At 45.0% G+C, this 26,935-nt stretch overlaps 2 protein-coding genes across 3 annotated transcripts; both read left to right on the top strand.

The window, feature by feature from the left end:
- The first annotated feature begins 6,625 nt into the window (after nt 1–6,625).
- Nucleotides 6,626–13,690, top strand: xylt2 (xylosyltransferase II). Of its 2 annotated transcripts, XM_068750021.1 has the most exons (12): nt 6,626–6,757; nt 7,352–7,478; nt 7,554–7,850; nt 8,108–8,283; nt 9,306–9,508; nt 10,641–10,721; nt 11,172–11,388; nt 11,690–11,875; nt 11,974–12,230; nt 12,335–12,530; nt 12,758–13,091; nt 13,374–13,690. In XM_068750021.1, the coding sequence occupies exons 1-12, from the start codon at nt 6,626–6,628 to the stop codon at nt 13,688–13,690; spliced, it is 2,523 nt and encodes an 840-aa protein (XP_068606122.1). The 2 variants fall into 2 exon arrangements, with proteins under 2 accessions (XP_068606122.1, XP_068606121.1); XM_068750020.1 differs by having other exon boundaries at nt 7,352–7,850.
- Nucleotides 13,691–18,561: 4,871 nt separating this feature from the next.
- On the top strand, nt 18,562–25,835 carry LOC137905716 (ras-related protein Rab-37-like). Its single transcript, XM_068749968.1, has 9 exons — nt 18,562–18,672; nt 19,902–20,012; nt 21,893–21,934; nt 22,834–22,900; nt 23,033–23,085; nt 23,428–23,493; nt 24,251–24,307; nt 24,387–24,463; nt 25,587–25,835. The coding sequence occupies exons 1-9, from the start codon at nt 18,562–18,564 to the stop codon at nt 25,690–25,692; spliced, it is 690 nt and encodes a 229-aa protein (XP_068606069.1). The 3' UTR covers nt 25,693–25,835.
- Nucleotides 25,836–26,935: the final 1,100 nt, after the last annotated feature.

Raw genomic sequence — 26,935 nt, 5'->3', positions numbered from 1 at the left:
CATTTCCGTTTATATATATTCTGATGAGATGTTCTTCATGCTGGTTCCTTGTTGCGCTGCTGCCGTTAGTTAGAACTCAACTCATTTCAGCTCAATGGGCCGATTGTCATGCCTTGTTTACTCGCTGTAGCCGCCGGGTGGTTTAGCACCACCGTAAATTATCTGATCAATGAGAAGAGCGCGCTCTGATTTTCATGGCTCCTCCTTGTCCCACCCCCCTCTTAAACGAAGACACGACAGAGACTCACTGTATGTGGCAGAGGAATAATAAAAAAATAAAAAAATAAAAATAAAATGCTGGCAGGAAAAAGAGGTAATTGCTTTGGTAAATGAGTCTCCTTTGTGTGGCGAACAATGTGGCGCCCTACTGTGTCATAAGGGTCCCCAGGCAACAAATCACACTGTGTGGTATTTTGGCTTCCCTATTCCCTCTGCAATGGTAGCAAGTACTGCTTAACATATGTCATGTAGGACGGCGCTACGACAAGTGAGAATGCATGAATCCAACATTTGCAGTGACTTGCCTTGACTAACAGGCAAAAAAAATAGTTCCGAAGTAAAAGCCCGAGTGTTTTTGTTGATGTCCCATTTATCCTCTACCCAGGCCAGTCCAAACGATGACATCACTCACACTCGGATTGACAGAGTCTAACGACCTCTTCCGCAAACACTTGCATCGTTTCAGGAAGACGACTCCAAAAAGGTGATGTCAAAAGGTCACTTTCCTTCAATTGGTTGTACGTTTAGAAGCCAGAAATCTCCTCAGGAAAGGGTTAAGAAAAAGAAAAAGACTTGCCCTTTTGTCTCTTGGCTTTGAGTCAGCTAGTGTGAAAAAGCACAACCGTGTAAAATCAGCGTTGAAGTCAGGGGTGGGGGTGGGGGGGGGACCCCGGCGGCAGTGTGCCTTTTTTGCACCGCCAGGAACCTAAAGGAGATCCATTGTCCCCCTTGTGTCCGCAGCACCCACAGTGGGGTCTGTCCACTATTCATGGTGCAAACCGCGGCAGGGAAAGGTATGTGACTATGAAGTTGAAGACATGAAATGTCCCAGAGGAACACAACGGAATATTGTTTGTACGCGTTTGCCTCAGGGAATGTCTTCGCTTTCTGTCTCACAGTCAAAGACGACGTTTTATGTCCTTGGTTGATCAAGTTTCTCAAATGTTGAGGATCAATATCTGACATATTAATATATTAAGTATCCCTTCATAAAAAGAAACGATAATATGGCCGCAGACTCCTTCACTCTAATTACACTGACCTGATAGCGAGTTAATGCATCCAGCGTTATCTTATCAGTAACCGTAGCGACAAATGAACATGGACCAGTTTGTACCAGTCACAAGTCTCACTTCATTTAACGGGGGGAGGACGCTACAGCTCCCCCGCCCCGCCCCCCCCATTAAACCCACAGCAAAGCGGAGCTTCCTGTTTTGATTCGTGTTCCTGCAATCTAAAGATATCGCTTGAACGTCACTCCTGGGATTCACAGAGAAGAGAATCGTGACAGGAAGAGGAAGCAGAGTGAAGGAACCAATGAAAATCCACTACAGCGGCGCATGTTTACGTTTCCTTCACACCTCGTCTGCACTGTCGCTTGCAGCCTCTCAAGTATTCAAGCCGCTATAGGTGGAGAGAGACGGGATGGTTTTCGTTGATTCGTAAAACGTCTAAATCTGACTGGTGATCATTTCATTACGCTGTTGCTGAACTACCATTAATGTGTCCTTTGTGCAAATACTCCAATTCTATTAGAGCAAGACGCACTCATATATAGTTATCGCCAAAGGGCAGCTTAAGTTAAGCGAGGAAAATCAATTTCCTGACAAGGATCTCAAATTGATTCTAGTCCTTCTCCCTTGGATTAAATATAACACAAAGTGACGACACTAGGCATGTTCTCACTCTCTCACTTTCATCTGAGGTCACATGGGGGGGGGGAAAGAAGAAAAAAGCGCAACACAAAAATCGATTTTCCCCTTTTTGTTCCACAAGGCCTCACCAGATCAACACGTGGGCCCTGATAGGAGCAGAGTTTGCAGCACTGGAGGTCCTTCCGGTAAATCAGGGACAACAGCACCACGATGACCACAAACAGCACCAGAGAGGAAACTGTGGAGAAGGAAAAGCCGAGCAGACATGAAGTCTTCGTCATTCAGAACAGCTTTGTAGGACAACGTGATCAAGAACATTTCACAAATTTGATACTATAATACTTAATAACTTAAACATCGGATTGACTGCCTGTCTTTATTTTAATACTTTTTTTTTTTTAGTTTTACCTACTTTCAAAAACCAACACAGAGTGATAAAAATTACACCTGCCAGACTGATTCTGTAATAATATTCAGCACTGGGTTTGCAGTGTGCCAATCAAAAAGCTGCCATCCATCCACTGTCACCACACGTGGAGCATGAAAAACTAACTCAAAAGGCTTGCAACGAAATACTTATCTGAGCAAACACACTGAATTATATCAAGTAAGAATATGATTTTATTAATTTTTTTAATGATATTAACAGTTTTACTCACAAGACACCACGACCACTGTCAGTTGATCCGACGTCAGCTGTGTCGAGGGGATGGTCGGACTTGCACTTGTGGACATTTCTTCGGTGGAAACGCTCAAAATTCCCCTCAGAAATCTTCCTGGAGTCAGACTCAAACCAAACGTGCTCATCCTACTGCTCGGCCGTCTGTCTTCATCGTCCCCTCGCAGAGCCGGACGGGAGAACGCGCCCCTCAAGTCGTTCCAAACTCTCTCTCTCTCTCTCTGCGTGACCACCGTGGCACAGAGTGCGCGTTTTGGGAGCGAGTGCGCTTTTACGCCCCCCGTCTGCCCCGTGACGTCGCTCTGTCTGCCGGTTCGGCTTTTATGGATTTGGCACCGGCCGAGAATAGCGGCCACTAAGGCCAACACACACTTAGTACATTCTAGACTAATTAATGGCTTCAGTTAATTAATGGATTTCTTACGTTTCAAGATGTGCGATATCCGGTGTTCCAAAAACTGCAATGAAAAAATATTGCTGTTTTATTCACTCACATCTTCTCTCATTGTTATAATTAATATTTCCAGCGTATTGTAAATTCTATTAATTTAAATTTAGGTCCCTTTATTGTACACTTATTGTATACTTACTGCATTTGTCAGTGGTTCTGTGTTTTTTTTTTCTTCATATATAAAACAAAAACAAAAAACAAAGATGGTCTCTATTCTAGGAACTTGGTTCTGGCTTGGTTGGTTCTTTCCCCAAGAAACGTCCCGCCAACCTTCTTGTAACCCAGCCACCAGAGGATGCTACAACCCCGCAAACCCCGCAAACCCCGCAAACCTTCTAAACCTGCCACCAGAGCGTGTTGGCTGAAGGCTTTCTTGTACTTGGTTAAGGTACAAATAAATGAGCAGCACATCCCAAAAAAAAAGAAAAAGAAAAGGTTATTATAATTAAGTCGGATGAACATTTATTAACACAGCATTCATAAATAGTAAACAAAATTATTCCACAGGTTGGAATTTGCAATTTTTTATTTGTAATGAATCAGTCAATCCATTTGTGTTGCTGTCGTGTGTGCTATATGGATGGTGATGTAACGTAGGCCCACCATCATGCTGTGTGCTATATAGTGTACAGCATATAAACTAATCCCAAGAGGATGCTTCACAGGATGCTCCTATATTCCAATTTCACCGTGCTGCCATTTTTAGTTTATGAACCGGTAAGGTATCAGATCTGACTCCGGAGCCGACCTGTTTCCTTTTAACAATTCTGAATAGTATTTATTTAGCGTTCTAGCTGGCTTGAATTCCTGCTTTTATTTGAAAATGTAAAATGATTGGAACATAGTTTAAGAGTGTTTATGAAACCTGTGTCTCTGCTTTAAGATCCAGACTGCTCCTCTCTCACCACCTGAACCAGCTGGCACCATTCAGAAAGTATACAAACTGCTTCCTCCTGTAATTAATCCACCCAGACCAATAAAGCTCTGGATGCCTGAGCTGGACTCCAGTTACCCAGGAGACTGAGGGGCATCCAATGATTTCAATAAAGACAAAGAGTCTAAACAGCATTAGTATTCATGGAAGCAACTATATGGGAAAAATGGGCTAAAATGATCTGGACTAAGATTAGGACTGTGGACGTAAATGCCTTGTTCCATTCCAATCGTGAGTGAGTGTGACCCCGATCTCGCATTGCTATTCAGAAAGTGCTCCTAAATATAGGTGACAATAAAGAACCCGCTGTATTCCTGTAATGAGGCGCTGGCGATGACAAATGCATGGCAATAAATAATGAATACAAGTTGGTACACAATTTAAGTAGGCCTATAGAGATTACTCATAAAACATTAATTAGCTCAATATATGCACTGGACTATGTAGGGGGCAACATAAAATATAAGGACAAAATTATTTTTTTAGACCTCGGCGAAGGAAAGAGTTCACAAGCATTACATTATTTTGATTAGGGCAACTTCAAATGTTTCTTTTTCTTATGATTTATTTATGAATCCACAAAATACTTTAAATCCAGTAAATAACATCAAAGCATAATGATGATAATTAAGTAACCATAGAGTGTGTGTGTGTGTGTGTGTGTGAGAGAGAGAGAGAGAGAGAGAACAATCCATTATATTTTGATGCTGATCCAGATCAATGCACTCTCATGAGGCCATGTTCATGATTTGCTGTTTGCTGCAGGTGTTCCTCAGGGAGACGAGTGAAGATGAGATGAACCTGCAGTTCTCCTCCTGAGAGATGTGAGCTCCATTACAAATATGTTTCGAAAATGGAAGGTGTCAGATTTTATGAGCTTTTCGCAATTTAGGACCCAGCAACAGACATAAGAGAGAGAAGCCGCAGCTCAGAGATTTATTTTGAAGGTCAAACTTATAGGCAACGGTTGAAACCAGAGGGCAGTCTAGAACGACAATAGCATACAGCATACGGTCCAAGATGGGAGGTCAAATTAAAAGTAAAGAGTTCAGCAGATGATACAGGAATAAGAACAGACAGCATGAGAGACGCTAAAAACACTGGAGGGCAGGCTGGCCTTTGTGATACGACGACAACCAACAAAGAAAACACCGAGAGACTGAGCGGAGAGGAAAACAAGGTAGCCTACATGTGAGAAAAGATGAGTGAATGACAACATGGAGTAGGGACTATGAAAGGGAAAGAACTGGCACACAAGTAGAATGTGAAGCAATGCAGATGAGATAGAACCCAATAAAGTGCCGTCTTACATAAGACAGAAAAATAAGATTACTGTAAAAAAATGTATTTATGACTCAATTGGGAAAACAACCGCAGCAAGTGAGGATGAGAAGCAGATGTGACGCATTCTCTTCAGTGGAGGAAAAATGGAAGAAGATATATCTTTTTTTGTATGTATGTAAACTAAATGGTGACCGCAAAGCTAATTCTCAATAAGCATCTGGTTCTTTGCTCTGCGGTAAGTTTTGTACGAAGTAATCCTTATCCTCTTGACAATGTGACAAAACAGGAAAGGTGGAAAGGTGAAGCGTTTTTCTTCACGTGGGCAGAAGTGATTTTGCAACCACAGGTATCTCAATAAAGCAACACGCAATTAACCCTGCCTCACCTGTCACCGAGCACAAACCATATCCATAGTGGCTCAGTCACTCAGTTAGATCTCTAAAATGTAAGCCGTTTATGAAGAAGAGCGAAAGGGTTGTGAGGAATGAGGAAGGAGCTTGTTATCGCGTATACCTCGTTGTCAAGATTAAACAATGGGGTAGTGTGGTTGGACGTCAGTATCTATGCTAAAGGCCTTAGACGTGAGAGGGTTTGAGAGGGGTAACACGGTTACTGTCTATGTGTACTGTGCAAGTCAAAGCATCTTGAGACGATAAATGAAAAGTTGCAGCAGCAATGGGATCATGAGATAAGAGGGAGACATTGACATTCAGGGCAGCACGGTGGTGGTCACAGGTTCGAATCTGGCCTCTCTGTAAGGAGTTTCCATGTTCCGGCTTCCTCCCACCACCAAAAACGTGCAAATTCGGTGAATTGGTTACACTAAATTGTCCATAGGTGTGTGTGTGTGTGTGTGTGAATGATTGTCTGTCTGCAGCCCTGCGATGAACTGGCGGGTGTACTCAGCCTCTCCCCCCGTTGACTGCTGGGATAGGCTCCAGCATGACCCGTGGACCCGGTAACGGACAAAGCGATCCGGAGAATGAATGAATGAACATTGACATTCAGTAGTAAAATAGAGAAAGAGAAACATGGGAGACAGAAAGGAGTCGGGACACGGTCATCTTAAACGAACTCTATACCTAATTGGCTAATGGAAACAGATTTACATGTACTATTTTAACTGCAGAAAATATGTGATGAAAAGAAAGGACAAGATGAAAAATGAAAAAGGACATCAGAGGAGCAGCTCTACAAACAAAGCGTACTGGAATGTGGTGGAAACAGACAGAGAAGCAAGCATTTATTCAGCTTGCTGTGCAGTAAATAAAAAGATGAGAATAAAAACGACTTTATTATTATCTTGGGAGACAACCCTCCGGTGACGAGCGACACCTCGTGCGCGCGCTGCTCAGAATGTTCCGGGCACGCGCTCCCTGCTTCTCCTCCTCACAGTCGAAAAGATGGTGGCCAGCGTCCGAGTGCAGAAGCTGCTTTGCCGATATAAACCAGCGATTGCCGCCGCATTAACCATCCTTTTGATCCAGGGGCTTGTGGTGTGGAGTCTCCGGAGCCTGGAAGAAAACGAGACAGAGGTGAGCTGTCGATCCTCTGCCTATCCTTCTTCGTTTTGGGGATTCATTCTAGAGCTAGCCGCTTAGCCCCCCCCCCCAGTGTGTTGTGCTGCAGTCACGTTAGCTTAAGTTAGCAGATAGAGAATAATAAGGCTGCTCCGACAGCCGGACCACTGACATATTTGTAACATCTCATGAATGGGGAACCGACTAATATATCACTATCAATGGTCGCCGATATATCGATCATAAAAGTGATGCAACTTTTTGGGGGAACGTGTCAAAGAGCTCCGTATTTATCAGCTGATCTGGAGGATCTGTATGTGACGCTGTCCCAGGATGTTCTATTAGATCTTTCGTGTATTATATATCTACCCGTAATTCTGCTTCCTGCAGAACCACAGCAAAAAAAAAAAAAAAAAACGAACCCGGGTTGGGAAATGAAAAACAAAAGCATTTAACATCATTTATTTCCTTGTTTGCTTCTTTTCCTCGTCCCATTCTTGCTTTGTGAATCACAACTATTCTCAGTGCTGTTTTCCAAGAAAAGACTGGATTGATTAAAAAACAAAAAACACCTCTGTTTTTCTCTCTCCTGCTTTCTTGCCTTCTCAGAGAAAATTACGTTCTAAACTGCCAGATCACCGCAGCCAGGACATCAACAGAGAGAAACAGAAGTTCCTGGCGGAGAGGAACAGAAGTCGATGGAGCGGCAAGGCCAAGCAGGCCATACGCACGACAAGCAGGGCCCCGAGCATAATAATCAAAGAAGGAAATATTTCCTTCAGAGCGAAATTCATCCCGGAGTCGCAGATAGTGCATCCGGTGCCCTTGGGTGTTGAGTTGCTCCCCAATCCGCGCAGCAGCCATAACCTCAGCGACGGCGATGACAAGGCGCCTCCCGGCACCGTGCTGTGGGAGTTGGGCAGCGTGGACGGTGCATTCCAAGCCTCCAACCGCGTGCCGAAGTGTAATATTGTGGGCAAGGACGCATTGTCTGCCCTTGAACGGGCTGAGACGCAGCAGTGCCGACAAGAGATCGCCAACATCGTGTGTCAGCATCAGGCCGGGCTGCTCATGCCACGCTCTCTTCCTAAATACTGCACAAAATCCGGTGAGGACCCTTGATGTCACTTGCAGCCAATCGAACACGTGTATCCGATTTTACATACAGTAAATGTGCATATGACTCGAGTACGCAACTTAAGTAGAGTGTAGGTGTTGCCCTAGAAAAAAAAGAAAACACCATTTGTGCATTCCGGTGGGAAGCTTTGTTGGAGGAAAACAATATCCTATACACGTTCCCCAATATGAGATGTTCTTTAAAACTCTCCAGATCAGTCCTTGAAAGTCAACCCTCTTTTTTTCCAGGTACGTCGCATCAGAACCAGGCCGTCGTCGAGCTGGACAACGACCTGACCAACGTGGAGAACCCTGTCAGAGTGGTGTTTGTTCTCATGGTTCACGGCCGTGCTTCAAGGCAGCTCAGGCGCCTCATCAAAGCCATATACCACCATGACCACTACTACTACATCCACGTGGACGAGGTAAACACCCCCGAAAGGGGAAGATGCAGCGCATTCTCCGTCGTCAGCGCAAACACACAGACAAGTCAAATAAAAGACGACACGTTCTTCAGTTTGGAAGAAATTGCAGGAAACCAGAATAGTTTGTTTACACTCCAGCTGACAACCCGGAGCATATAGACACTTTCGGGTTTGTGACTTGGGCGTTACGAAAGAACAACTTATCCCACGGCTCTCACAGTGTCAAATCGGATTAGCCTGGATCGAGTAAAGCGCGGTTATTCTTAGGAGCGGTACTTAGCGGTGGAAATGTCTGCTCTCGTGCAGCTGGAACGGGGAAGATGTGATGCATGTTTTAAGCAGAAAAACAGGTGCATCTCTTCTTCGCTGCCAGGGGAAGATGAAGAAGAGGAAGCGCTCTGCAGGCAGGAATGAGGAAGATACAGATACACAGACGTAGATAGTTTGTCCTGCCTACGTGGAAACGCCCGATTGTGTGGTTGTGAAGCAGGTCAGGTTTGAATGGCACGACGCCTTTCATCTCTGTTTGTTCTGGAATCTGCTGATGATTGATTCTATTACATTCTATTGTTATTGTTTCTCTGGGTGTGTCTGCGCTAATACACAACTGAATGTCAAGTATGTTGAGCTTAAGATGACGCATCACATCACACGCGATCTCTGTGTCTGTCTGTAAGTGACGCAGAGGAGAGTGGACAGCGAATTGCGGAGAGGAGGAACCTGATATTTGAGGAATTCTCATTTAATGAGTACGAGTGTTGACCCTCCTGTTGTCACTCAACCGCCAGCGGACACGATCCCATAAACAGCAGGCTAGACTTACCGCTGCTAAGTGCTAATATTATCAAAATGGTTCCAGGCCCCGTAGGTAGGGTTGTCACGCTCAGATCAGTCCCTCTCTGTTGGCATAGAGGCGGCTCCATGCAGATCTGGGGGAACGTTTATGATGCAGGAACTATTTTTTACTCCTTTAACTGTTGATCCTTTAACTGTTGATCCTTTTTTGCTTTGGAATCCTCCAGCGGTTCAGCTACTTGCACCGGGAGGTCCTGCAGATCGTCCAGCAGTACCCAAACGTAAAAGTCACTCCCTGGCGGATGGTCACCATCTGGGGCGGCGCCAGCTTACTTAAAGCCTATCTTCGCAGCATGCAGGATCTGCTCTCCATGCCGGACTGGGAATGGGATTTTTTCATCAATTTAAGCGGCACAGATTTCCCTATCAGGTTGGTCCAGCAGAGTAAGATTATGTAGATTCACAAATCCACTCCAGAATAATCAAATATTCCTGTTTATCATCGTAATCACAGCATTTAATCCCGACTCCAGTCAAATGTAACCTGCAGCATGTCCAGTTCAAATACCGGTAATTGTCTTTGCATTAGTCTTGAACGCCAAAGCTGACACTCTTTGTTCTTACCACATCTTGTCATAATAAAGCAGCGTGGGGATAATCATTTCTGATTGGTTGGAATCCTGCAGACAAGCCTCCATGTAACAAATCATGCAAATTTACTGATTTCACGTCAGCCAGGATTCTAGCTCCAAATGAAGTCTGATTTCTTTATTTTTTTTTCCCACTTAGATTTTATTTCAATTTTAACAGCAACAGAGCATTTAAAATCAGTATTCTTATCCACATGATACATAATATAACATAGTAAGACAGCATATCCACATTAAGATTTTTAGGTTAAATTCCTATATAATGAAAAAAGAAATCTTAATTACAGTGGCGGCACACCCAGGTATACATGACCCCTTATCCTTTTGGTTAGTTTTTACATTAAGAAGCCTTCTGCTGGTCGCCATCGTTTTACGAAGGTGTGTAATTGCAGTCGTAGTGAGTAAGTTATTTTTTCCATTTCGTAAAGTTCTTTCAGTTTTACTTTCCAAATGTTAAGCGACGGTGGCTCTGTCTTCATCCATGAAATTGTAATGCATTTCAGGGCTGCTGTAAAAAGGATGGATAAAAGGTAGGTTGCAGATCGTCCTAGCAGCCCTGGTGGAGTAATACCCAGAACAGCCACCGTCACATCCCTCGGTATTTCAAACTGGAGGATCCGGTTTATGGCAGTATACACCTCGTCCCAAAAATGTTGTATTTTAGGACATGACCAGAATATGTGTGTATGATTAGGCACATCCGTGCCGCAGTTTCTCCAGCATAGACTTGGTATATTCGGTGTCATTTTAGCTACAATGTCTGGAGTCCTAAAATATCTGCTGAGTATTTTCCATTTGAATTCTCTCCATGTATTTGAATTTGTAGTCTGGTCTGATTTCTTTATTGAACTACGCTCCTCTTTTCTATATATATATATATTTATAAACTCTCCCCTGAACATTCTCCTGCAGGACCAATGATGAACTGGTAGTCTTTCTGTCGCAGCAAAAAGACAAGAACTTCCTCAAGTCTCATGGGAGAGAAAATGTCAGGTGAGCTGGGAGACACAACCATCGGAAGTAAACGTCTGTCTGTCTGTTAGCAATATAATCTGGATTTACCCATTTACTTATACTTATCTTGTAAAATATGCATTCAATTCACTCACCAAAAAATCACAGCCATAAATGTCTCCGATATATACTATCATGAAAAACGTATTCTGGATCTGATCCAGAATAATGTCAGGAAAAAGTATTAAACAGTGAAAACCCCATTTTATTGAATACACATGAACTTTGATTCACTTTTACTTTTTGTGGTTGGTGTATAAAGATACTAAGAACAATTTAGAACCTTTTGATGAGGATCCAGATCGCCATGTGGACGGTGTAGACCCAATTAGGAGTGCTGCTTGGTGGAGGTTTACGCTCTCCGAGTCATTGTTTGTGTGATCCTTTAACGATTGCTCCACGCATCCGTTCAAACTGTCTGTGCTTAAGGTTCGTCAAGAAGCAGGGCCTCGATCGTCTCTTCCACGAGTGCGACCACCACATGTGGCGTGTGGGAGATCGCAGCATTCCGAAGGGTGTGGAGATCTCGGGCGGCTCTGATTGGTTTGCCCTCACCCGTCGCTTTGTGGAGTATGTCATCAACTCCCAGGATGCCCTGGTGTCTGGGCTGAAGCGATACTATTCATATGCTCTGCTCCCCGCTGAGGTACGTAGGCGTTACGGGGTGTATTTATCTCCTGTGGTTGGGACTGACGGTTTGCTTTGTTGTGCCGTCGTGCTTGTCCTCCGATGTCAGGTCAGGAATGACGAGCTCCAAAGATAACGTCAAAGCTTTAAGCTCGTAAACTCGGCTTACGTTAGAGGTGTTGGACCGGAGCCGAGTTGACTCGCTCTTTGTCGGACCGGTTTTACTTGGTTTCCTTCGTACTTCCTGGTGCTGTGTGTTTCCAGAAACGTCCTTGTTTTTAATGCACGGCATGAATGACGTCTGCGCTCGTTCTTTCCAGTCCTTCTTCCACACGGTGCTGGTAAACAGCCACATGTGCGACACTCACGTCGACAACAACCTGCGGGTCACCAACTGGAATCGCAAGCTGGGCTGTAAATGCCAGTACAAACACATCGTGGACTGGTGTGGCTGTTCCCCCAACAACTTCAAGCCACAAGAACTCGTTCGGTTCCAGATGAGACAGGTGAGCCAGCGTTTATTTTTCCTGGTTTCTGGTATTTCATGACTCCCAGTTCGGCTCAGTGGCGTTTTAACATTACTTTTGCTCTCCCTATTTCACAGCCAATGACCCGTCCAACGTTCTTCGCCAGAAAGTTTGAATCAGCAGTTAGCCAGGAGTCCATAGACATCATGGACACTCTTCTCTATGGCCAGTACGCTCCGGGTACCGTTGCTCTCAAGGCATATTGGGAGAGCCTGTATGAGCCGTTGGACGGCGTGTCTTCATTCAATGATGTGACGCTAACTGCTTACACTTCCTTCTTCCGCTTGGGCCTCAAGAATCTGGCGACAATCCATGGCAACACGGAGGCCTGCAGGTCTGTAAAGGACATTTTTTAAATGATATACAACATATTTTTATTGCTGAATTAAAGTAATTTTCAAGTCTGTGTGTGTGTGTGTCCTCTTCCACTCCGTGCAGGTTTGAACCAGTGGGCTTCCCTCTATCAGTAGACTTGTACTATTATGACGACCGTTTCCAAGGCTACCTTGTGAGTCAAGAAGTCCAGGCTGTGGGTTCGGACGACAGGGAGACGCTGATGATGTGGGCTGTTCCTCAGTCCACAGTGATCCTTGAGAGAAACCTGAAGGAGTTTGAAAGGCTCAAGACCTTGGATGTGAGTAACCGTTCCTATCTCGTGCTCATTTTGAAAGATGATAAGGAATTCTCTGTTACCGTAAAAGAATGTGACCTGTCCAACTTTTTAAACCAAGATATCTCCATAACACAACTTCCCAGAGAGCTTTTTCCTATCGAAAATCAAAAAACAGCGTTTTTGCTGTGTTGTTTTTTTATAAACTATTATTCTTTCAGACTTACTCCTTTCGGCTTTCTCCCCGACAGGTTGGCACAGAGTGGGATCCTAAAGAGAGAATCTTTCGGAACTTTGGCGGAATCATCGGCCCCCTGAGTGAACCAATAGCCATCCAGAAGTGGGCGTACGGCCCAGAACTCACAGCTACCGTTGTATGGATTGACCCGGCTATGGTGGTGGCAGTATCTTACGACATTGCTGTGCACGCGGATGCAAGTTACACTCATTACAAACCCACACTGAAGCCGCCCCTGAGGCCCGGCACCTGGACGGTACAGGTGCTAAAACAGTGGGAGCGTGTGGCGGAGACGCACTTCCTCGTCATGCCCTTAACCTTTAAAGATCAGCAGCCTCTACGCAAAGGTAAGGGCTCTGGTTAAGAATCCGGGCATTGGATGTTAATTGTCAGCTTGAGGGTTAAAGATTATATTTTACTGCCGGCAATTTCCTCAAAGGCCAAGTCCAACAATATGTTGATCTGCAACAGCCTGACTTACCGGTCTGTTTTTAATCGCTTTTGAGCAACAATATAGCTGTATTGTAAAGAAAAAAAAAGGTTTGGATTTATCCCTAATTGTAGGATTAAAGTTAAAGATCTTTTAAAGGTTCATGTCCACTCTTGTCCTGTTTCTTATCCCCCTGCAGAAGACGTCTGGCTCCACGCCGGGCCTCCAGAGAATCTGTACCTGCAGAACTACCAGCAGCTGAACTCTGTGCTGAAGCTGCCTCCCCAGGAACCGGCCATGCAGGAGGCCCAGCGTAAAGCCCAGCTTGTGGGTCGACCCCTTGAAGCGTGGGTGGACAGCGTCGTAGAGAACTTCTGGGTTGCAAATAAAGCGTGCGCCATACTGACTTCTTCCTGCCCGGCTGTGGAACCTTGTTCCGAAACCCCATGGAGCTCTCTGTCTCCAGACCCCAAGTCTGAACTGGGCCCAGTAAAAATGGATGGCCGGATTAGGTAGCCCGAAGAGACGAGAGACTGTAGACCCTAACACACACATGCAGGAAGCCCGAGGGGGGGACAGCCAGATCCATGCTGGAGGGCTCCAGGGGAACCTGTGTGAACCGTATGTTGCCTCAGAGATCACGTCAGCTCAAGGGCACATCGACAACAAGACCTCTTCCTGCACTGAGATATTCCCAGTGAGGTGGTAACAAAGACTTAAAAGACTAGAATGCTCAAAGTTTGCACAAAACAAGTTTTCAACCGGGGAGACTTGTGCCTTTGTTTTCTGAATGGCAGCGCAGATGTTATTGTGTTAGTTCGCAGGCACGGAGGTTTTCAGTCCGGGTCCGATTGACTGGGAACACTCGGCTCGTGTTTGAACGCACAGTTTCAGTTTCCTCTGCTGAAGCAGTTTAAACTCAATGCCGGTCTTCTTTCCATCGTCATGTCTAAGGGAGAGTTGAATCATTACTGCTGTGCTGATTTTAGAAGCATTATTACCTAAGCGTGGCGGAGCAGACGGATGAAGTGCACTTTACAGAAGGTGGCCAAGTCACACGGAGAGGCGGCGCCAGTGAATCCACTGTCTCTGCCTACGGTACGGTTTTTTTTTTTAATGCACGTGTTCAAATCCTTTTAGTCTTATCATGGGAATGACATTTTTTGAAGTATTTAAATTTTCTGTTACGCAAGCAGCCCTGCTCCTTGATGCATTATATTGTAACGGAGTGTGAGAAGATAAAACCCGTGGATAAGGTTACATCACTTAATTTTACAAGAGGCTAAATGCAAACTACCTGCACAGACACGTCGCTTAATGCTTGGACTTCCAACCTGAAATAGGGAAATATTAGGGAAGCGAGTAAGGTGGAAGGTTCAGGCTTCTTTGTTTCTTTTTCTTTTTCTTATTCCGTGTCAGAGCGAGTGTTTACAATGAATTTGTTTTGTATGGTATTTCCTGGAACATTTGAAATTCCCGTGAAATAGACGACGATCTCAACTCAATTCAAACACGCCAACGTTACAGGACAAAGCTGGCCTCACAACTTAGACTGTTAAAACAAGCGAGTTGAGAATGTTCTGTCGGCTGCTTTTTTTTTTCTTTCTGTTCTCTGGTATGGTATGAATGTTAAGGGAAGGTGGCTAACGGAGCTTAGCCAGCCTTTGTGGATGCCGGAAGCAGCTTCAGTGCAATTTACTAGACAAAGGTGAAAAGCAGTACACAGATCTCCTCATCCGACGCAAGCAAAGCATCCCGCTGTTAGATACACGTGTTGATTTTAATGTCCTCAAAAGGATCAAGCTGCCTTCACAAAGTGTTTATTGTGAAATAATGGCATTCAGAGATGAGCGATGAATTCCAGAGCGTATGGAACATTCTGTTGGGTATTATCATTTTATACTGAGTGTCGTGTGACATTGTTTTGTTCTTAAATAATCGCTGGCCAACACTTTTTAAGTGACCTTGTTTACCTTGCACAGTTGCTTCAGTGAAGCTTCGGTTTTAATGACGCGAGCAGAATAATTGGTGTAACAGATGTATTTTTCTATACTGTATACTGTCTGAGGGGACGTGCGTAAGGTTGTCTGTTCGTTTCCAAGTGCTCTGTTTAACGCTTACAAACTGCTGTCTGGTCATTTTCTATGGGACAGTCCCGGGTGTTTGGTGTCGTTGGAAGGGACCAGTTTTTTTACTGGGAGGTGGGAGATTTGTGAGTCATCGACGAGTGTCACTGCATGCCTGTGGGAAAACCTCATGGAAGAGGCTTAGTGACTGATGACTCAATAAAAAGGCCACTTTAAAGGTTTCGTGCTGTTTCTACCTCATCTCTTGACTTCAGCTGTCTGGTTGTCTTGGAGTAGCATCTTATTCTTTGTGTTTGCTCGTCCATTTTTTGTTTGATTGCATAAAAAGAAAAACAATTCTCTCCATATAGATACTTTACTCATCACTGTGCACCACGAGACAAAATTTGAGATGTGGCACACTCATAAAACCAAACCTTCTATTCGGGCGTGGCAACCATTACTTCTCGCCTGTCACCACAGCGGTGGATGTGGACATCAATCAGGCTTGTTGCCCTGGTAACCGCTTCATTTTGGGTTGCTTGTGCATACAGCCTGTTGACATTTATAATCCCCCCCCCCCCCTCCCAACAGGGCAGACTCATTTGAAGTCTCAAACAGCCCACATGAGGAGCAGCATTACAGCAGCGCTCACTTTCATCATCCGAAAGTTCTGCACATTCAACTTCACTCTGCTGTAAAAAAAGTCCTTCTGGTTCGAGCAGATACGTGAGCTGAAACTCAAAGGCTGCTTCAAAGTTGGATGTTTGCTGAGCTCCAAAATGCTGAATGAAACAGCATCTATCCTCCGAATGCATAAACGTCAGCTCATTTCAAGCAGCGTTTCTGCATGAGGGCGGTTGTTTTATGGGAGGTGAGATGCTTTCTGAGTTTGGGCTACAGACATTCTGCCGCAGTGCGAGTGGCTACGAGCACAGATTCATCGCTCAAGAACAAAAGGGGAGCTTTCTGAAAATGGAATAGGCATAATCTGGGAGAGGATAGTGGAAGTGCTTTGACTGATTAAACGAGATCGTTCACATTTCTGTTTTAAAGAATTTACTGTTATCAATGAACTATGTACTATCAGAGTCCAGGGGTTCCCAGCCTGAGGGCCAAACCCCAAGACTCTTAGTCTGAAGAATGAGAAAGAATGAATCTATCAAACAAGATTGTTACAAACATCTTCATCTTTTTTACTTTTTCAAATAAGTAAACTTCTTCATGCTGATCACTGATATTTTTCCTTCATGAAATGAAACCCCATCAAGACACGCAATTAGACGGAGCGTCCATCTCTGAAGCACGCACACGCACGCACACACGTCCTCCAATGCATGCCCGGTTCACCACCAATCCCCCCCCCCCATTCTCCTGGAGGCAATGCACCAACCTTCAGCTGTCACATTGTCACCAACAGCCGATGATATACAGTAACCTACGCTTGGAACACGCACCATGCACCGGCCTCAGGCTGGTGCGCAGCCCTGGAGCCTGACGCTTCATTTTGTATTTGCTCTCAGCCATTACTTCCTCGCTCATCCATTCCCTCCCGTCCGATGGACGCTTTGGAATGAAGCAGGGCAAATCTTCTTCTCTCCTGTTTATGTAACAGGAAAGTGCAGCATGAATATTTGGTGTTCTCTGGAGTGGGTTGTTGCATCTTCTCACTGCATTCGTATAACACTGTGTTACTGTGACGAGTGCACTATAGTGATGAATGTCATGACGGCAGGCTGTTTGCTGCTGGATGTTTGGGACAAAGCAATTCCTAATAACAAGTGTGACTTTATGCTTTATGACGTGCGTGGAGGGGGGGTGGGGGGGCTTCCTCTGAGGTGAAAGACAAACAGCAGAGATGTATATATGGGCTCTCCAGCAGCAGGAGCGGGATATTTGGCCATTAGAAGAGCACAGAGGAGGCAGAAATGTGCAGCATTGCCATTGCGTGTTAGAGTAAGTCTGTGGTGTGATTCAAAGGCACCAATAAACCCTGCAGGAAAACTCTCAGCAAAACAAAAGAAGATACTTTTCTGCACACGTCAACTGGATTTAAAGTCAGCGGTGCAAAATATACCAACACACTGCTTCAAATGAAGTTTCATCACGTCGGAGGGGGTTAGATGCTGCCTTCAGCATCACATTACATAGAGCGATGTGTTCATAAGAAGAAATTACACGTCACTTATATAACATTAGAGCGCTCTGACTGTGACACTCGTCCTGACGCCACTGACAGGAGTTTTTTCAGGACCTGAACACTGGGGGGAGACAAACGCCGTGAGGGGGGAAATAGTCCCAGTGAAACCATTTAGACATGCATGATGTGCTAATTAAGCAAATGGGAGAGACAGCAATATTTACAGGATCAATCAATTCAGTTTTATTTATATAGCGCCAGAAAGTCATCTCAAGGCACTTTAGAGGAGTAGCAGGGAAAGACAGAACCCAACTTGACCCACAAGAGAAAAGCACTTTGGTAACGGAGGCAAGGAAAAACTTCCATTTAACAGGCAGAAACCTTGGACAGAACCTAGAGAACGAGAGAGAGAGAGAGAGAGAGAGACGGACACTAGTTTGGCAAAAGTTTATCATGTCACCATTTTACAGTCTACTTTTCAAAGGAAACGTTTGTGACACGCATTCTGGGTAAAGGTTGCACAGAGACGCGCGCCCTTTTACGCACAGTTTATTTGGCGTTAACAATAACAATCCCATTATTACCAGTCTACACGAGGTGCGTTTGATCCATCAGCGCGCGCATCCTCGGCGCTCCTCAATGATCAAGCGCCACCTGTGGCGGGTGAGTCAAGATTGACCCCCCCCACGACCCCCCCCCCCCCCCCCCCCCCGCAGCCGGTTGAGGAACAATGTCATCCTGACAGACAGACCGATGCCTCCTCGGTGAGGAGGAGACGTGGTGTTACCGGAGCTGACGACGTCCTCGCGCACTCATTAGACCATCTGCCCACGCCAGGATGTAGCCGCTCCCGCCTCGTCTGTCTGTCATCGCCGGTGCGCGTCGGAGCGCCGCCGTCACTGCTGCTCGATTGTTTGTCAAGTTTCCACCGTCATCTTCCCGTGTCGTGTCAAGGTGTGATCTCAAGGTGTGATTCTCCTCCAGAGGATCCTTCGGTCGGCACAAGCAGCGATGCGAACAGAGGCGCTGCCGGAGGCGGCCGGACAGCGGGACTGAGCGGCGGAGATCTCACGGACAACGCGCGCGTCTTTCTTGGACACAATCCCCGAGATAACTGTGGTTTTGGCTCTCTCTCTCTCTCTCTCTCTCTAACTCTATCTCTATCTCTCTCAGCCATTGCGATGTCTTCAAGAAAGACATCGTTGACGGACAAGCAGACTAAAAACGGAACATCCAAATATGTGTTGGAGAGATGCGCGTCCGTTAACGAGTATTATGATGTTGCCTTCAAGGTGTGTATTCCCGTTTTACTTGTGTGTGTTTTTTTTGTCGTCAGAACAGGTGTCTAGTTTTTTTTTAATAAGGGGGGGGGGGGGGTGTTTGCTGCCTGCCCACGTGTGGAAGATGCCATTCATCATCAGTTGGTGCTTTCTGTGCGTCCTCCCCGTTGAGGACGGTCAGTGCTTTGCATGCGTCATTCATTCGCATCACAAAGAAGTCTTCAGCGCGCGTAAATCTCTCCAGGTCGCTCCGCACGCCCTTTCTGATGTCCGCAAATGTTTGCCGATGGTGTGGGCTGTACTTGTTGCTCCTGACCGACCCTCCCATTCTGCACACACACACACCACACACACACACACACACACACACACACACACACCACACACACACACACACACACCTGTAACGAACCCGCAGACAAAAGGAGAAGTTATATTCAACTTTAACGGCTTTACATTTATTGTGCTACAGCTTTGAGTTACCGTGTGAAAGACAAATTCAGTATGCTGCTTTAGGAGCCGTGTAATAACACATCCTGTTGTTTTAGTTAGACTAGGAGTCGTGTAATAACACATCCTGTTGTTTTAGTTAGACTAGGAGTTGTGTAATAACACATCCTGTTGTTTTAGTTAGACTAGGAGTCGTGTAATAACACATCCTGTTGTTTTAGTTAGACTAGGAGTCGTGTAATAACACATCCTGCTGTTTTAGTTAGACTAGGAGTCGTGTAATAACACATCCTGCTGTTTTCGTTAGACTAGGAGTCGTGTAATAACACATCCTGTTGTTTTAGTTAGACTAGGAGTCGTGTAATAACACATCCTGCTGTTTTAGTTAGACTAGGAGTCGTGTAATAACACATCCTGTTGTTTTAGTTAGACTAGGAGTCGTGTAATAACACATCCTGCTGTTTTAACTCGACTAGGAGTCGTGTAATAACACATCCTGCTGTTTTAGTTATGACTGCGTGAGACACTGTAATAACACAGTTTGCAGCGATCACAGAGTTGTGTTGTGTTTGTGAGAAACGCCTTGACTGAGTAAGACATTGCACAACATCCTCATCTGGCTGGAATGTTATGATAACGGTTGTGAAATATTTCACTCCTTTGCACAATAATTTATGCAACTTCAACTTGCTACATTTTGATGGTTGTGAGTCTTACCCCCTACCCATCATTTTACCCACACTGTCAGTAATCTGTTGTCCCTCTTCTCTGATTGGTCGGTTTGGTTGTAGGTGATGCTGCTGGGAGACTCATCCGTGGGGAAGACGTGCATCTTGGTGCGCTTTAAAGACGGAGCATTTCTGGGAGGCAACTTTATAGCCACCGTTGGGATCGACTTCAGGGTGAGAGAAATGCAGCCGCACCGCCAGAGACTCACAAAACGATTCACGGTATTCTCAGCAGTTTTCCATTCCTGTTATGTTCCACTTCTGGCTAAAAATAACATGAGATTCATGAAGCACAGGGTTATCCACTTGTCAGAGTGTCACTGGTCTAATTATCGCCTTATTGCGATGATAGCACCAAAGGTACAAATCCTCACCAGTCAGTCCGGTTCACAGGCCACTTGTGCTGTGAGGCGCTGAGGACGGCTTCATAAATGTCTTGGCAGATGCCTGCCCACGTCCCTGTCGCTCCTGCAAAGTCTGGCTGCAGCTCAGCTCGGTCTTGGAGGAGACACACACACACACACACACACACACACACACACACAAACACACACACACACACACACTCACACACACAGAAGCTTTCCACTGCACATCCTTCTCTGCTGGCATGAACCTGATAATAGGAGCAAGTGGTTTGTAGCCCCCCCCCAAACATCCCAAGCAAAACACTCTCACTAATGGCAAGTCGAGTAGAGGTGATTTGAGTAAGAAACTGTGCTGCATTAGTCAGACCGATGTTTTCTTTGGACAGTAGACATTAGAGCGCATGTTGGATGTCTGACATAGAGCTATATGGACACTGGCTATTCAGTAGCATGATTAGTCCATCCTGTCCCTACTCCAGCACTGCAGACATTCATTAAATGCATTAATAATGGACGTGACTCTCATTTACATGAAAAAAAGAAAAAAGATGGATTTGGTCGTTGGAATGTTTGTTTCCTGCTTACGTTTCTGAAAAGCCGCCGAGAAACGAGTCAAACAATCGAGTCAATACGCTGATGTTGTCCTCTACGCATGGATAGGCAGGCAGGCAGGCTGTTGTGGCAGCTTGTAACATGGCTGGTCTATTTTCGGAATGCTTCCTTGTAGCAGTTACTCAGCATGCAGCCTCCTTTCACGTCATAATTGGGGGGGTGGGGGGGGGGGGGGGGTGGAATCCCATGGCAACTAATGCACGGTTGAACCGTGTCGATTCTGCCAAAAGAGAGGGTTCAGCAAGTGGTAGTTATAACTGCCAGGGAAGGCTTTCAGCATGTTGCAGCGGTTTCCTTTGCACATTCTGGATTTCTTAGGGCGTCCGTTTGTACTTGTGCAGGAAAGACCGCTTGTGGCGATCTGTCACAGATGAAGTTACGAAGCGTTTGACTAAGTGCTGCAGAACATTTTCTGGTCACACTTCCTCCATCGCCGCCTCTCTCTCTCTCTCTCTCTCTCGTTGGTGGTTTTTGCTGCACAAGGTTGACAGTGCTGGTATGACTTGGCTTGTTCCTGTCAATGGTTATAATAACACTGAAAATAAAAAAAAAGCAAAAACAAACACAAAAAAACAGACATTTAAGGTGAAACAGAATGCTGGAGTGGAGTCAGGCACCATCGCCTGAATGCTTTTTTTGTACGTTATAAACTATATTTCTAGTGCATTCTGAATTCCCCGAGTTTTGCCCTTTCAACACATTGACTAGTCACAACAGGATGTTTTATGCCAGCATTGTCTCCACAGGAAACCAGAGGGCACCCCTCATGGCTGCAGGAAATTAACGGGGGAGTCAGTTGTTATGCTGCCAGGCGTCTTTATCGCTGTGGTACAATTAAGTCTAATCCCACAACCTTTTTTGCGTGGGTGTTGAAAATTACTTTCCCTGCCAGCATTTTAAAGCGACTTTGAGTTGTCTTGTTTCTTTTACCACACGCTGAGTCTCCAAGCTTTTTTTTTTTTTTTACTGCGCCGTGATTTTTGTTGTTCTGTCCTGTGCTGTTTTCACAGCACTCCAGTCTTTAAAGCATACGGTGATCCGTCAGTCTCTCACAGCTCTTCTCATTTCCCGCAGAACAAAGTGGTGGATGTGGACAATCTAAAAGTTAAACTCCAGGTGAGAACACAGACCTTTTCTCTAGACCTGTGTCATCAGGCAGCTTCATCCGGGTAATCAATAAGTGTTGATCCAGAAATGCTTTGTATTCATTTGACTGTCCTTGTTTGCATTTCCAACCCAATCATCATGTCTGATACAGTATCAGCAGGAGGGACTCTTGGGACTGCTCATCTCAGACTGATAGCATCTATCATTATAACCTGTTCATCCAGCAGCGAGTGGGGGCGGTGCCTCCAGTAAATACTCTGCTTCTGTCTTTGCGTCGTCCAGCCTGTGCTGAATTCCAAAGGAGGCTCTGCGCCACGAGTCTTTGCTGAACAAAGGCAAAGAGAAATGGCTTATTCGAGAAAAAAACTGGCATTTGGTGCTTTCATTCTGGTTAAACGGTGGAACAGATGGACGGGATCCCATTCCAATATATAAGAGGAAACTACAATATCAGCAAACAAAGTGTGCGCGCCCCATCTCCCCATCAACCATCATTAAAACTGATTTGGATACGATCCACTTATAATCCTTCCCTGTAGTTGTTAATGGCAGCTGGCTCTGTCCATGGTGCTGAAATGGAGGACCTGTCTTTCTGACCTTATGCCAAATGACCTGCGCTAACGTTAATCCCGCTCTGACTCTGACATATGACAGGAGGAAAACTCCTATAGGAGAAAAAATGGAGGTGTCTATTCTGAATATTGGGCCTTTGGAACAGTGTCCGTTTCTGCTTGGGATAACAGGCTTTTGGTCAAATGGGATATTTTGGGGCTCAGGAATAACAGCCAACCTTTCAAGAAGAAATAGTTCCCTCCGTGGCCTGATTTAGCTTCTACCTCATTAATGTGGGATAAACTAAACTAGAAAACACATATCGCCGCTGTGTAACTGTGTGGTTTTATACACAGATCTGGGATACAGCCGGCCAAGAGAGATTCCGCAGCGTAACTCACGCCTACTACAGAGAAGCCCAGGGTAACCTTTGCCTTTTCAGTTTTACTTTTTCATGCCCTGTGTGTCTCTGTGTGTGTGTGTGTGTGTTTTACATAACACTATATGCAGACAATGCTAAAAATGCAACTAAAGCAAATCTGTTTCCTGTTGCAGCGTTACTTCTGCTATATGATATCACCAGCAAGCCATCATTTGACAATATCAGGGTAAGGCTCAAATTACTTTTCCCGCCCTCTCTTTGTCCCTTTCTCTTCACAGTGTTCTCCTTCATATCCCTAAACCCTCTCGAGCTGAACGCTTCACTGTCTATTTACATGCAAAGTGCCACGAGGTCTTCCAACATTTTCTCACAGCCCTCTTTGGAAATGACATGATGTTATCATTTGCTTCGCTGCACAGTTGCCAGTTTGGGTAATGAAACGCCATAAAAGTGTTCAAGGATAAGATTAACTCAGTCTCGCTGTGATTGATCACAGCTCAAACACGGCTCTGTAGGCAATCCTCCACCCTCCCTTTTACGTATCTGAATGCCGTTTGTACTTTTAAAGGCCTGGCTGACTGAAATACACGAGTATGCCCAGAAGGAAGTGGTCATCATGTTGCTCGGCAACAAGGTGAGCGAAGCTTCCTTTTTTTTTTTGCGCTATATAAAGAGATCAGAAGGACAACTGGTGCCTTAACATAATTTTAACACACTCTTATCGCACTCAGACAGACGTGGGAATGTTTAAAAGCCAGAAAATGTATCCGCAGGGCAGCAACATGCATGAGCGCAAACTCTCCTCCTGCGCTGTCGTCTGTGTGCTCCTGTGTGGATTCATATTCTGAACGTGTGCAGCGAAAAATAATTTCCCTGCAGTAAGAACAAAGTCAACAAAATTATTTCTTACCCATTATGAGTGAGCATGATGCATTAAAAAAACATGCCACAAAACTATCCTATTACTTTCGTAAAGCTTTTCTTGCATGAAACCATTTATTTCACATCGCTGCTGGTGATGAAAGCGGCGTTTTTCATGTCTCATTGCGACTCAATCATCAGCAAACAAATCTATAAGCTCCAGCTGGAGGACTTAAACGTCTCCGGGGTCGTAGATGTCACCCAGCAGTCGCAGCTCAGATCATTTGCTGTGAGAGCAGCAGGGCTGTCAGCATCCAGCTGTGGGCGTCCTGCCTTTCTGCTGGAGGTGAAGTTTTCTGATATCTCATCAGTCTTGAGGAGGTCTGACTCAGCACCCGGCTGCAGGGCCGCCTGATAAGAGTGTGTGTGTGTGGCTCGACGTGATGCTGCATCACTGGAGCAGTATGGAGAGCTTGTGACCTCTGACCTCGCTGTGATGATTTGCCCCGCTTGGTGCTACTATTTTGCAGGCAGACATGGCCGCGGAGCGGGTCGTGAAGACGGAGGATGGAGAGAAGCTGGCAAAGGTAAAGTGTGAAAGCTCCGTGTGATCGTGTTGCCAGCAGCAAATTACCCACTCACCCCTCTAATGTGTTTCCATCTCAGGAATATGGTGTTCCCTTTATGGAGACCAGCGCAAAGACGGGAGTCAATGTAGAGCTGGCCTTTCATGCCATAGCAAAGTGAGTAAAAGCTTTGCTGATCAATGCTTTCATTTCAAGAAAAGAAAGAAAGAAAAAAAAAAGACCTTTCAGAAATATTTAACATTTTTTTGTGGAAAAAAATAGATAGATAGACAAATTAGTGCAAATTTAAGAGATGTATGATCCTTTGCTATTTTTTCTTTCCATTAAAAAAAGAAACCTCTTATTTTAGCATCACTCCTTGGACAAAGTTTTGCCTCATAAAGCTTTTTATTGAAACTTTTATTTGTAAGAAGTTGTCTGGCCCGGACGTTTTCCCAGCATCGATCCCATCCAACAGCATTAGTGTGAACTGTATACTCGATGCCCTTCTCTGTAATGCTCTTGTGGCTAAGTGGGAGCAAATCCCTGCAGCCTGCCAGGTTATGAAATCCGATGGTTAGAAGCGTGATGGCTGCCAAAGCCGCATATTAAAAAGCAGAGATTCAGAATAAAATGTTCAACACTCAGATGATTAAAGGGAACTGTATATAGAAGAGACTTATCAACACACTCACTCAGCCTCCTTGAATGGAATAGAGAATAATTAACAGCAATAACGAGAGAAAAACCAAACAAAGAATAAATACTCCAAGGATAAAACTGATACGCTGACATATACTTGTGAAGGGATTTTTTTTTTTTTACTTTTCTCATGGTAATGCGTGTGGAGTAATGAACACAGAGGTTATAAGTGGAGGACTCTCTATGGTTCCAGCCCACATCTTGTTGAACACTGAGCACTTTCACACTTTTCTTCGGTTCCCCTCTGATTCCAGCAACAACAAACACACGGCTGTTTATGTTGTTGTTTGTTCATGCTGATTGGAATGAGATTGTTATTTGAGGCTCCCGTTTGGTCGTCAAGCTTTAACTGTCAGATGTCCGTTTTTAACCGAGTTCCCTTTGCATACATTTTTCACTGAATGACAGGAAATGAAAAAAAAAGAAGAAATCTAGTCAGGTAGAAAAATAATTACATCTCAGTCCAGAGGGACATCTCTCTCCTTTACTACGGATTTCTCTTCCGTTCTCATTCTCTTGATTAGCTCACCCTGCCTGTGCTGCGTCCCACACATCCACCCCCTCTGTATCTAACTTCCTGCATCTCTCTTTCCATCAGGGAGCTGCGGCACAGAGCCACACAGCAGCCCAATGAACCCAAGTTCCAGATTCATGACTACATCGATTCCCAGAAGAAAAAGTCTGGTTGCTGTGACCTCGCGTAGCTTATCCCCATCGCCGGGTAGAGAGACGCACAGAGAAAGGTTAAGAGGGAGGGAGGGAGGTAAAAAAAAACATCTGCTCTTACAATCCCACCACCGAGGCAGAGATGCAGACATCCGCATTAAATGGGAGTGAATCCGGATTGGCCGCCATCCCTTAACTGAAATGTGAATTTTAATCTCTTTACGTCATGTGTAGAAACGTTTCTTGTATTTGTTGTGACTGTTCTATCAAAGTGTAAGTCAGGAGTTGTAAACTGAAATGCTATATCCAATCGCAGGGACAAACATACACACAATTATCCATGCACTCTACAAACTGCAAAAATGATAGCGTGTTGAGAATGTGATCATGTGGACGAGGACAGACTGACCGTCACTCAGTGTGGCATGGACAGTGACGGGGAGTCACAGGAACAAGTTATGGATGGTCACTGGAAACGTCACTGTGTGTACCTGTTGCATTAGGTGTTGTGTTTGTCAGGTTAAAGCCATTCACCCTAAATATCGTGCACCTTCATCAGCAGGCCTGCGTACTGCTCAACGTGCAACGCTGCGCTAATCAGGCCTAATAACGCTTCATGTGACGGGTCTGGCCTGACTCCTTATATGACCAATCAGTGCGGCTGTTAATGTGGATATAGCATTTTTTTTACCCTGCAAAGGGTAGGTTGTTTCACCAGGCCGTTTAAAGAATCCTTTTTGGCCTTACAGTATTCATCAACATGCGTTTGAGAAGTGGGCTTCAATCCCACAGTCAGATTGTAGCTAAATGTTCACATCTGTACTGCAGTTAGAGAGACTAAAGCCAATCTTCGGAGAGTGCTCGCCCACTTTTTATCCACCTGCTCATTCAAATCAGGGCCAGCCAAAATTTATATTGCATTAAATTCAAAGTACTTTACATGTAACTGTGCAGGAGGATCAACCCGCTGTGGTGCCTGGCCACATTACAAAAAGATTATTATTATTATTAGGGCCAGAGGAACAACCAGTTTTTAGGTTCTATTGAACTGCTGGGAAATATTAGTCTTTCACAAGAACCACATGTTTGAAAACTCATGAAACTGATGCTTCCTTTGCGATTAGAATTTGGTCTTGGCGATGAGCTTGCTGGCGAACCCAACTTGACCCACAAGAGCAAGCTCTTTGGCGACGGAGGCAAGGAAAAACTTCCCTTTACCAGGCAGAAACCTCAGACAGAACCTAAGGCTCATAGTGTGCTGCCATCTGTCTTGGTCGGTTG

Source organism: Brachionichthys hirsutus, chromosome 16, assembly GCF_040956055.1.
Source record: "Brachionichthys hirsutus isolate HB-005 chromosome 16, CSIRO-AGI_Bhir_v1, whole genome shotgun sequence".
In the NCBI taxonomy this organism is placed as follows: Eukaryota; Metazoa; Chordata; class Actinopteri; order Lophiiformes; family Brachionichthyidae; genus Brachionichthys; species Brachionichthys hirsutus.
This window is presented reverse-complemented; position numbering and strand designations above follow the sequence as displayed.

Bases quoted from the DNA above. Each gene is read 5' to 3' on its own strand.
- xylt2 (XM_068750020.1), top strand. From the start codon at position 6,626: ATGGTGGCCAGCGTCCGAGTGCAGAAGCTGCTTTGCCGATATAAACCA. The intron at 10,722-11,171 runs GTGAGCTGGGAG...TCTGTGCTTAAG, and splicing joins CATGGGAGAGAAAATGTCAG to GTTCGTCAAGAAGCAGGGCC. The intron at 12,531-12,757 runs GTGAGTAACCGT...TCTCCCCGACAG, and splicing joins AAAGGCTCAAGACCTTGGAT to GTTGGCACAGAGTGGGATCC.
- LOC137905716 (XM_068749968.1), top strand. From the start codon at position 18,562: ATGTCTTCAAGAAAGACATCGTTGACGGACAAGCAGACTAAAAACGGA. The intron at 20,013-21,892 runs GTGAGAGAAATG...CATTTCCCGCAG, and splicing joins CCGTTGGGATCGACTTCAGG to AACAAAGTGGTGGATGTGGA. The intron at 21,935-22,833 runs GTGAGAACACAG...TTTTATACACAG, and splicing joins ATCTAAAAGTTAAACTCCAG to ATCTGGGATACAGCCGGCCA.